This window comes from Diadema setosum, chromosome 19, assembly GCF_964275005.1.
Source record: "Diadema setosum chromosome 19, eeDiaSeto1, whole genome shotgun sequence".
In the NCBI taxonomy this organism is placed as follows: Eukaryota; Metazoa; Echinodermata; class Echinoidea; order Diadematoida; family Diadematidae; genus Diadema; species Diadema setosum.
Window position 1 is genome coordinate 16381551 of NC_092703.1, and position 11882 is coordinate 16393432.

At 42.2% G+C, this 11882-nt stretch overlaps 1 protein-coding gene across 1 annotated transcript; it reads left to right on the plus strand.

Annotated features, from left to right (window-relative positions):
• Window positions 1-6565: 6565 nt before the first annotated feature.
• Window positions 6566-11367, plus strand: LOC140242302 (sialate:O-sulfotransferase 2-like). The gene is made up of 4 exons (XM_072322044.1): window positions 6566-6665; window positions 9415-9618; window positions 10065-10271; window positions 11006-11367. Exons 1-4 carry the CDS (start codon window positions 6566-6568, stop codon window positions 11365-11367), a joined length of 873 nt encoding a protein of 290 aa, XP_072178145.1.
• The last annotated feature ends 515 nt before the right edge of the window (window positions 11368-11882 follow it).

Here is an 11882-nt window from a genome sequence, read left to right on the forward strand (position 1 = left end):
GACAGGGTGAAAAATTATCCACGTAATAAGAATGCCTTACTACCTTTTACTGTTCATACTGCCCTCTACGTTGGGTCGAGTGATTTTAGTTATGTTGAATTTGACCTTAAATTTTGAAAGGCTAGCAATGCTCGTATCATCAACAGAAACAAAGAAATGAGGGGAGGGTGGGAAAGAGGCAGAGGGAAGATTCTTCCCGTGCCATTGATGGTGAAAAATGATCAACGTAAGAATGCCTTTTACTGTTCATACTGCCCTCTGCGTTGGGTCGAGTGATTTTTAGTTACGTTGAATTTGACCTTAAATTTTGAAAGGCTAGCAATGCTCGTATCATCAACAGAAACAGAGAAATGAAGGGGAGGGTGGGAAAGAGGCAGAGGCCCCGGGAAGATTCTTCCCTTGACATCGATGGTGAAAAATTATCAACGTAAGAATGCCTTACTACCTTTTACTGTTCATACTGCCCTCTACGTTGGATCGAGTGATTTTAGTTATGTTGAATTTGATCTTAAATTTTGAAAGGCTAGCAATGCTCGTATCATCAACAGAAACAAAGAAATGAGGGGAGGGTGGGGAAGAGGCAGAGGGGAAGATTCTTCCCGTGCCATTGATGGTAAAAAATGATCAACGTAAGAATGCCTTTTACTGTTCATACCGCCCTCTATTGTTGAGTCGAATGATTTTTAATTGGGTTCAATTTGACCTTCAATTTTGATGCAGTGTTAGCAATATTGGTATTTTGTATTATTAAAAACACTCTATAGGGACAAGATAACGGGGTTTCAAAGGTTTAGAGTAGTTCTTGTGAAACAGTGATTTAGTCAGATTATGCATGCAAGGATAATGACGTTATGTTATGGCCTCACACAGTCTACTGCTGTAACCATGGGCGTAAATCCCGGGGGGGGGGATGGGGGGATATATCCCCCCCCCCCCCCTGAAATGGAGGAGGGGGGGGGGATGGCCTGTACAATCATCCCCCTGAATTTTGAGGGGAAAAAATGGAGGAAGCAGAAATGTGATTGTATCAATTTTGGCATATTGCATGACGTTTGTACGCCGGCCTTCAGACAGGTAACAGAGCTGAACAGTATTCTATCTTGTAGGAAAATGTATAATTTTCTCAAGCGCTCGCTCGCTTCGCTCGCTCGCGAAGAAAGTAACATCGACATACACTGTAAGGTATGGCTCAGGCGTTGACAACGTCAAATAGTATAGGTCTACATGTAAACATGCTATGACGCGAGTAACTGGGGACCATCTGCAAAATATGTACGAAAACATACAAACAAACAATAACAACAACTTTATCGCCATAATTGAATCCCCTCCATTTCCTGAATCATTCCTGAGAAACGACAGTGACTGATGACTCAGTCAGGATACATCTATGGGCATACCAAGGGAAGATCAGGGACGTCGAATCTATGGGGGGCAAAGGGGCATTTGCCCCGCCCCAAAGGAAGTGTTTAGACAGACAAATCATTTATCCCCCAAGCAATTCCCGAGATGAGGACAAATCTCGAACTTTCTAAATGGAAAATTGTCCAAATATCGCAAACATGCAAAAGGTCTGCTATACAGGATAAGGGATAAACTTTGTACACTTTTGACATAGACGTATATTCCCTAATTTATCAAAGAGTGCGCAGCAGATCTTTCACTTAACAAAAGCAACCTAATATGTATAGAGGCGTCGATGGGGGGGGGGGGATGGTTCTCAAATAAAAGTGGGACAAACAAAAGCGAAAAGTATAGCTACAAACGGCAGTTTTTGGAGTGTAAAATTTTAAAATTTTAAAGCTCGCTCGCTCCGCTCGCTCGCATTTAACCGCTATGCCATTCTCCTGACGTTGTTGCCAGTGATTGACAGCAGGTGCACCCGGTGCGCCCCCTTATTTTCGAAAGCGAAAATATAGCTACAAACGACAGTTTCTAGGACTGGAAAATGTCAAAATTTTCAAGCTCACTCGCTTCGCTCGCTAGCATTTAATCAGTATGCCATTCTCCTGATGTTGCTGCCAGTAATTGCCGGCAGTTGCGCCCGGTGTGCCCCCTTAATTTCCAAAGCGAAAAAATACAGCCACAAACGGCAGTCTTTGGACTGTAAAATGTCAAAATTTTCAAGCTCGCTCGCTCCGCTCGCTCGCATTTAACCGCTATGCCATTCTCCTGATGTTGCTGCCAGTAATTGCCGGCAGTTGCACTCGGTGTGCCCCCTAAATTTCCAAAGCGAAAAAGTATAGCTACAAACGGCAGTTTTTAGACTGTAAAATGTCAAATCGCTACGCCATTCTCCTGATGTTGCTGCCAGTGATTGTGAGCAGGTGCGCCCCCCTTAATTTCCAAAGTGAAAAATATAGCTACAAACGGCAGTTTGGGGACTGTCAAATGTCAAAATTTTGAAGCTCGCTCGCTTTGCTCGCTCGCATTTAATCATTATGCCATTCTCCTGATATTGCTGCCAGTAATTGCCAACAGTTTTTGCCCGGTGCGCCCCCTTAATTTCCAAAGCGAAAAAATACAGCCACAAACGACAGTTTTTGGGACTGGAAAATGTCAAAATTTTCAAGCTCATTCGCTTCGTTCGCTCGCATTTAATCATTATGCCATTCTCCTGATGTTGCTGCCAGTAATTGCCAGCAGTTTTCGCCCGGTGCGCCCCCTCCCCCCCCCCCCCTTAATTTCCAAAGCGAAAAAATACTAGTACAGCCACAAAGGACATGTGGGACTGTAAAATATCAAAATTTTCAAGCTCACTCGCTTCGCTCGCTCGCATTTAAGCGTTATGCCATTCTGATGTTGCTGCCCGATTGCCAGCAGTTGCGCCCGGTGTGCCCCCATAATTTCCAAAGCGAAAAAATACAGCCACAAACGGCAGTCTTTGGACTGTAAAATGTCAAAATTTTCAAGCTCGCTCGCCCCGCTCGCTCGCATTTAACTGCTATGCAATTCTCCTGATGTTGCTGCCAGTAACTGCCGGCAGTTGCGCCTGATGCGGCCCCCCTTAATTTCCAAAGCGAAAAAGTATAGCTACAAACGGCAGTGTTTAGACTGTAAAATGTTAATATTTTCATGCTCGCTCGCTCCGCTCGCTCGCATTTAACCGCTATGCCATTCTTCTGATGTTGCTGCCAGTGATTGACAGCAGTTGCGCCTGGTGTGCCCCCCTTAATTTCCAAAGCGAAGAATATAGCTACAAACGGCAGTTTTTGGACTGAAAAATGTCAAAATTTTCAACGCAAAGAGATTTCACCGTAGGAGGGGGAAACCCCCCTACCATACCCTCCCCCCTCGCTTGATTCGTTCCCTCACATAACCGCTCCTCCTAAGATCAAATCCTGTCTACGCCGATGATAGGCCCCATTATTTAGTAGGCCTTCACAGTGATGTCGCACAGCAAGAGCTGAAATGCCACGATTTTGTCATTCAATAATATAATGTGAATATTTCATTTTCTTATTGTTTTTTTAAAGAAAAGAAAACAAAATTTTCACCTCAAGTGAGCACCAGATCGCTGAATTTCAGGTCTGAGAATGCAAAATCTTCCTCGTGTGGGAGAGAGATACCCCCCCCCCATACACACGCTCCCTCTCACAGATATTTCCCAAAAAAAAAAATGTTTTCATACTTTTAAGGTCTGATTTTCCGCCGAAAGTCGTCTGACGAGCAAAAAAAAAAAAAAAGCAACAAGAACAAAAAGTCTTTATGTTGCTGCTGCCACTTTTCTCCCACTTTATATTTCATGCAAAAGAGTGGGGCATCCGATCCCTGTAAAGTGTGTGTATGTGGGGGGGGGGCACAAAGCTTTCCCCCCCCCCACCCCCCCCCCAAAAAAAAAAAAATAAAATAAAAAAATAAAAGGCTGCGCCGGCCCGGTTATGGGCTTGTAATCGTGGCGATGGTGACCATCCCCCCCACTCCTCAGTATGGATTTACGCCGTTGGCTGTAACCACAAATAATTATTATTTGTTTGCTTTTGAAAGCAATATATGCAATAATGAATTGTATTCATCTATCTATTTAGTTACTCGAAGATCACTCGAAGATTTTGGAGTGATCCCTGAGGTCACTCCAAAACGAGTGAAAATGAACATTTTCACTCAAAATTCACTCGAAATTCACTCTAAATTCACTCTTTTGTATTCACTCCTTTAAGAGTGAATATTTTCACTCGATTTTTTTTTTTTTTTTTTTTTAGAGAGTAGTTAAATTTAGTCATGTTTTAATTATTACATATTTACGCGACGTAATTACCTCTCGGTATTGAGTGGTGGCTGTCGGGGTTTAAATTGAGGGTGCTGTTCGTTATTCCGAAGGTTCGCTATTCCGAAGGTTCGTTATTCCGAAGGGTCGTTAATCCGAAACACGCAAATACCCTATACCTACATCAGGTTCGTTAATCCGAAAATGAAAAAGGGTTCGTTAATCCGAAAATTTGTGGCGTTATTCCGAAGGTTCGTTATTCCGAAGATTGGATAATCCGAAAATGAAATTCGGAACAATGAACCTTCGGAATAACGAATCTTAGGAATAAAGAGCCTTCGGAACAACGAACCTTCGGAATAACGAGCTGTAACCTAAATTGATAATTTTCGATGATTAGAAACATTTTCTCGTCATTTTTCGTATACCAATCAGTTCCATAAATGAAGCTGTTAAATGACGATGATTATCATCGCACTGGGAGTTTACATATCAATCATAGTCCATTATTATTCATCAAAACTTATACGTATCATAATATCTATCTTTCACCCTAAAAGGCACTATTTGGAACTTTACAATAAACTGTCGTGTCATATCATTACATGATTACCTAACATATAAATCAAGAACACAAGAGTAACTGAGCAAAACATATCTCAAACATACACAATAGGCCTAGACCTATAGTGATGATGAAACAGCATTTATACGCACACTAAAATGATCCATAACCCCTGTATTGGATGTCTGAAGTTAGTAAGCAGGTACAAAAATGTAGGGCTATAGGGATGATTAGCGTATTACAACGTACCTCACCGATCCCATTAAATTACATGTTTCATTTCGTTGTTTTTCTGCTGAAGCTGTTTCTTCTGTTGGTAGCTTTTCATTGTAATATGTAGGCCTACATCAGAAACACTGACGATAATTAATTGAACTGCTCCCAATCAAGCAACAAAAGCCAGAGACTCCAACTCTCCCGCTTTCGACGGGAGATCTCCCGCCGAAAGTCCATTTTTGCAAAAATCCCGTTCTCCCGCTTGAGATTTGATTTCTCCCGCCCTGGCTCTGTGTCTCCAGCTTGAAGTGATTTCTTACTTAATGCCATCGTATGTTGAAAAATAAGCCTTAGATAGCACGAGAGAGCATCTAGAACCCTAGAGCTTCCATCAAGGCTGCAAGATTACAGCCTCAGCATAATACCTTGCGTCCAGCATGAACACTGTATAGTATATCTCTATTATCTATACGACTGTACCTCTTTACCATATCCATTTATAATGGGCGCTTGAAAAACAACAACAACAACAACTCAAGAGAAAGGAAGAGAGAGGAGTGTGGGGGTGGGGGGGGGGGGGGGAGGGTTCTATAAAAAACAAACAAAAAAAAACATCTGCTATATTCACGCCAGCATTACTAACTCCGGGAATTACTGTAGTAGTTAACGTGCGTCGTAGACTGAAACTAACAGCTGTTGCGTTATCATAATACTGCTACTCATAGAGGTGAAAATGCATTGCTGTCTAAACAAGAACAAGGGGCATGTGAAAAAGCAAATTTATGGGTGAGGGGGATTGAATTATATTAAAGTCGGAGACAAACGGATTACTGGAGATAATTATGTCAGAAAATGTTTAACTGAAGTCCCTATTATTTATGTTCGTATTACGTGATAACTGCGTTTCCACTTACATCTAATAAAGAAGTTGAGTCCACTGGTTACTTTTTCATCACACCAGAAAAATGAAAATATTTTATGAAATTCTTCTTAAATTGTGATTTTATCATTCAAATGCTGAGACATGACGAAATGTTGTAACCGCTTTTCCTCTGATTTCTGTGTTATTTCATTTGTGGTTATGATGTCATCTTAAACTATCAAAATTCATAAGTTTGTTCGAATAGATTGTCTGTTTTCCCCCTAAGCCTTCATTGATATGCTCTTCTAATATTTCGGCATTCACTGAAGAGGTATACAGAGTGCATTTTAGGCAAATTCTCCTTGGTCTTTATATGAGATAGTTGTTGGCTACTGAAAGAAATAGTTCATTGCGTTATACGTGGTGGCCTTTGTTTACCGAGGGAGAGAGAGAGAGAAAAAAAAAAGTTGGAAATATTATTGTTGACGTCATGATACCAGCAGCTGCCAAAGGCTGTATAGATTCATCGCCAATACCGACAGTGAGTCGACGCCAATATCAGAGGATCTAAGCGATGGTATCATCAGGCGCGACAATGAAATCGTTTCGTAACAATATGCTGCTGTTCTTGATGAGTTCCGTGATTATTGTTGTATCTTTGCTTGAATTCTCGACGGATTACCGTGTAGCATCGATTTGGTATCGAAAGGCGATAATGCGAATGGTGACGGAACCAACCAGAGAACCCGATGTCGACAGTGCACCCGGGTTTCCACACAACGTGAAAACAGCCATTGAGACTCCCATCGTCAGTGGTTAGTTAATTTGATATTGAACCTTAACTGATAAACTAATACACGTAATAACATTCATTTTATGGCCAATAACATCATGCTTCTCATTTAGCTCCAAGACTATGATAAATATGTATATAATTATGTACATATATGTTCGGTAAAAATATTTGCATCATCCCACTATAAATAAATTATATATATATATATATATGTGTGTGTGTGTGTGTGTGTGTGTGTGCGCGCGCGCGCGCGCATGTGTGTGTGTACTTATACACACGTTAATTTTTCTTGTGTGCAACAATAAAGATTGCGCATCATGGTGAAAGGAATTTTAAGGGATTGTATATATCGTTTTGGTATACGAGTTTGGCATATGGGTTTTAACTACACTAGATAATTAAAAATTTTCATATGAAATATTAAAGAGCATTATACAATTCTAAGAGAAATTCAAAGTCTTTTTTTACATAAAATCGGTTCTGAAATAACTGAGGTACAAAAAAGTCCTAATAAAAAGATAGGACACGCCTTTTATTACGATCTCATTGTTTCTGGGTCATCACTCAAGTTATGCAGCCCACGATTACGACATTGGAAAAAAAAATGTCCATGAGTCATACAGCCCATGAGTTCGACATTGAAAAAAAAAAGATCCATGAGTCATACAGCCCACTAGTTATACAACCCATGAGTTTGACACTATACATGTAAAAAGAGCCCACCAGTTCGACATCACAACAGGGGGCCTCCCGGCTTAATGTGTCAGTCCCGTGTGCCTTTTGACCCCGTTTACAGTGCGAGGCGAGGCCGCGGCCGAGCCGCCGCCGAGCCCTCCTTCATTTCAGTGTAAACGCGCAAAAGGCCAAATACGAGGCCAAAATTGGCCGCGCATTTGGCCACGCTCTGGAGGTGGTCTCGGCCTCTTCCTGGACCCCGTTTACAGTGCGAGGCCGGGCTCGGCCGCGGCTCGGCCGCGGCCGAGTCCGGCCTCAATTGCGCGGCCGAGCCTCGCAATTTTGTCCGTTTACACTGCTGGGCTCGGCCGCGCTTTTGATTCAAACCTTTCAATATTTTGTCGTAGTGGCGCTCTGCTTGTAAACAAACGCAATTTGGTATTTGTCTGGTTTTCAGACCCTTTGCCAAATGAATTCCGTGGCGACGAAGTCGCTGTTCGGGCAAAGGCCTTTGCCGAAGGAAAAAAATCCTTTGCAGGACAAAACCACCTTAAACTATACTAGTTTTCGACGTTGAGGGGGTTAATATCCTGAATAGCGAAAGATACAGGCAGAGGGTTTGGAAGCCAGACTAAAATTGGCCGCGCAATTGGCCGCGCATTTGGCCCAGTTTGCGTTTACACCAAGAAGAGGCAGGGCCACAGAACTCTTAAGAGTTCTGTGGGCAGGGCTCGGCCGCGGCTCGGTCGCGGCCGAGACCACCTCCAGAGCGAGGCCAAATGCGTTGGCCTCGCATTTGGCCTTTTGCGCGTTTACACTGAAGCGGGGCTGGGCTCGGCCGCGGCTCGGCCGCGGCCGAGCCTCGCACTGTAAACGGGGTCCTGGTGTAAACGCAAACTGGGCCAAATGCGCGGCCAACTTTAGTTTGGCTTCCAGACTCTCTGCCCGTACTATTTCCCTATTCATGATATTAATCCCCTCAACGTCGAAAACTAGTATAGTTTAAGGTGGTTTTGTCCTGCAAAGGATTTTTCCTTCGGCAAAGGCCTTTGCTCGAACGGCGACTTCGTCGTCACGGAATCCAGTTGGCAAAGGGTCTGAAAACCAGGCTATACCAAATTGCGTTTGTTTACAAGCAGAGCGCCACTACGACAAAATATTGAAAGGTTTGAATTAAAAGCGCGGCCGAGCCCAGCAGTGTAAACGGACAAAATTGCGAGGCTCGGCCGTGGCCGAGCCCGGCCCCGCACTGTAAACGGGGTCTGTTGTGTCGAACTCATGGGCTGTTTGAATCGTATGAATTTCACAGAATTTCATTTTTTGAAAAAAAAAAAAGAAGCGCGCATTTCCTTGACTTGTCGCTGACGTATGTAAAGGGTGATATTATTCCCCCTGCCCTTTGAGAGGGGCAAGTCAAGTGTTCTTTTTATCATGCGAGAAAAGTGAAAATATGTCGAACTTTCTTTATAGTTTCTTAGTATCGGTCTACACTACATCACAAGCTGTGACTGAGCAGAAAGTTCAAAAATTCATAACTTTTGAACGGATTGTCCAATTTTCATCAAACTCTCACTGATGTGTTTTTACTAATAATATTTGCTATATGCAAATTCATAACGCGGCGCTTTACAGGTTTCGTACAGTATTTTTATGATTTTCGTTACCGAGTATAGGTCCCGGCAATAATTTTGATTTTGTGAAATACGAGAAAAAGATTCGGTGTAAATTCAAATTCAATATACGTTGTTCCAAAGTAAGCCTATAATCACCAGCACTATGATTGGTGGTAACAACCGCACCCCCCCCCCCCCCCCGCCACCGCTTTAGGTGACAGTGGCGGTTCCAGAGGGGGCGCACCGGGCGCGCGCCCCCTCTTTATATTTTTTTTAAACAAAAGAAATAAAAAGAAAAAAAAAATGGAGATGAAACCCGGAAGTAGCACCAAAAATATTCTTTGCGCCCCCTTTATACGAAATTCCTGGATCCGCCCCTGGATGAGATAATTATTTACTCCAGTGATTCTCTCTATGTAAATAGCCTCCTCAGTTTCACAGTGTGCATCATTCTTCTTCATGAACATGAATGTGTCGCAGGTGTTTCCCAAAAGTCTGTTAGGGTGGCGGCGGTTCCACAGTCTGTTTGCGAACATGCCTCGCTGGCTGAGAATGGCACGCTACCATTGCTGGGGTTAGCAAGTTTCCCTGGGTCTGGCAACACGTGGTTACGCTACCTCATCGAGAGGGCAACAGGGGTCTACACAGGAAGCGTATTCTGTGATAAGAGTTTGTTGAATGGTGGTAAGTTAAAATGGAGCCCTACTCCAATTAGGGTAATGTGAAACGCTAAACAGAGCGGTGGGAATCATATCGAATTGTATTTCAGACGTGAAATGAGAAATATGAGAAACGTGAAATGTTTTGAAATCTCAAATTTTCAGATGTTTTCCAGAAATAGTTGTGTACACGAAATCTGTACACATTGTTTATCGTGGAATCAATGGGAATGGAGCATATCAAATTAACACAGAATTGTGGTAACTTCGGTAAATCGCCATATTTTGCCAGGTAGGTGTCAGGAAGTTTTAGTGTAGATTCTAGGTTATCGACCAAACCATCATTCTACTTAATATTAATAATAATTATTATGATGATAATAGCAATAATAGTTGTAATGATAATAATATTGATAATAACAATAAAGGTTTCTTTAAACCGAGTTTCAACAACCGTACGTTGGTTTGCAGGCTTTTTGGGCGAGTGTGAACGGGCGGATTGTGGATGCACGTCTGTGGTGAAGATGCACTGGTTTCTCAGCGGGTACGAGTATTTGGAATGGAAAGGTGGCATTTTGCTGCTTCGAAATCCGTACAACGCCCTTGTGGCTGAATGGAATCGGCGAAAAGGGAAAGGACACATCGGCCATGCTGCTGAGGAGACCTTCAGGACTCCAGGTTGGAAGAATAAAGAGAACATGAAAATGAACTATACATTAAATAATTACAAAAAGTGATGGTGGTGTGTTGTCAATAGCTAGGTGATCATTTTGATGAGGGCTTTTCGATTCACAATATATATGCACGTGATTGTCATCCTCGTTCTCGTTCTCGTTCTCTGACGAAATCAGTGGTTGCCGCCAACCCTTGACTCCCGCTGAAGTCCTGATGGAGTCCTCGGGACTGGCAGTTTTCTTTCGTTATACATGTATTGAAATGTCGCTATAACCGCGTTCATTATAACGTTAGTACACTACAGTTATGTATTTATAATATCATATGTATAACAGTATAATATATATATATATATATATATATATATATCCCAGAATTTTCAATGATTTACGTCTCTGACTTTGTTTTCATACAAAGCAAAATAATGCCAGGATGGAATTTCCCTTTAGCAACATTTCCAAGGCGAATTACCGTTGCCACAAGCGGCGCAATTAATGTGATAACAAATATAATGTCATTGAGTCATTGTCGCTCCTTTGTCAGCAACTGTCGCTGAAGCGTTCATCTTCCGTGTATTGAAGTAGTCATATCACCAAAAAAATATACAAACAAACAAACAAACAAACAAACAAACAAAAAGATAACCCCAGGGCGAGAAGTTTTACAAACTAAATTGCAGTGTATGTCTCTATTTTGTATCTATATACTCCTCACCTATCCCTTCCCTCTGAACTCAGAATGGAATGGGTACGTCTTGAAAGAACATCTTTGGTGGATTAAGATCACAACGGACGCTCTGGCTCGCTTCGGGCCTAGAGTCATGGTTGTGCACTACGAGCATCTCGTCACTGACTTGGCGACGCAGCTTGGCCGGGTCGTTTCCTTTCTCGGCATCGCTAGTCCGAACCTGGAACATCGCCTCCGGTGTGCTGTGGATCATGCGACGGGTAACTTCAAGAGGACCCGACCAAACGGGACGGCATTCGATCCATTTACTGAGGAGCACAAGACGGCGATAAACGAAACCATCCGTGAAGTGATGGCAATTTTTAGAGATGGTAATTTTACTCTCCCACCATATGCACTGGACTACGTTTGACCAAGGAGACATGATATTCACCGTACCTCAATTCGTAAATATAACATTTAGCGTACAAAATAACTTTGCTGCTGATTATTGGACTAGTTTAAAGCTTGGTATCTGGCCTTAGAATGATAAAAACTCATCTTGTCTCGGCAATTTGTGTTCGCAGAGGAAGGAATTAGAAAGAAAAACGTCATCATTATTGTAACCAATGTACAAAAGTCCAGATTCTTGGCAACTGGGAAAGGCACTACCACCTTCCTGGTACATTGTACTACGATATTCCATTTTTTATTTATTCACAATACAATACAGAGATCTTGTCAGAAAATGCCTACTGTAGGTTTAGGTAAATGGAAATATTACTCAATTATTAATATTTGTGAAACTGTCATCGAGATGACGTGAATGTGACGAAAATGAAATGGCGCGTCGTCATTATAATGCATAAATCCAGTGAACCCCTTGACGCATATAGATGCGTTTTCAACGTTCGCATAGCTTTCAAAGATGTCCTAGCAAAGATACCT

Bases quoted from the DNA above. Each gene is read 5' to 3' on its own strand.
- LOC140242302 (XM_072322044.1), top strand. From the start codon at position 6,566: ATGCGAATGGTGACGGAACCAACCAGAGAACCCGATGTCGACAGTGCA. The intron at 6,666-9,414 runs GTTAGTTAATTT...AATGTGTCGCAG, and splicing joins TGAGACTCCCATCGTCAGTG to GTGTTTCCCAAAAGTCTGTT. The intron at 10,272-11,005 runs GTTGGAAGAATA...CTCTGAACTCAG, and splicing joins GGAGACCTTCAGGACTCCAG to AATGGAATGGGTACGTCTTG.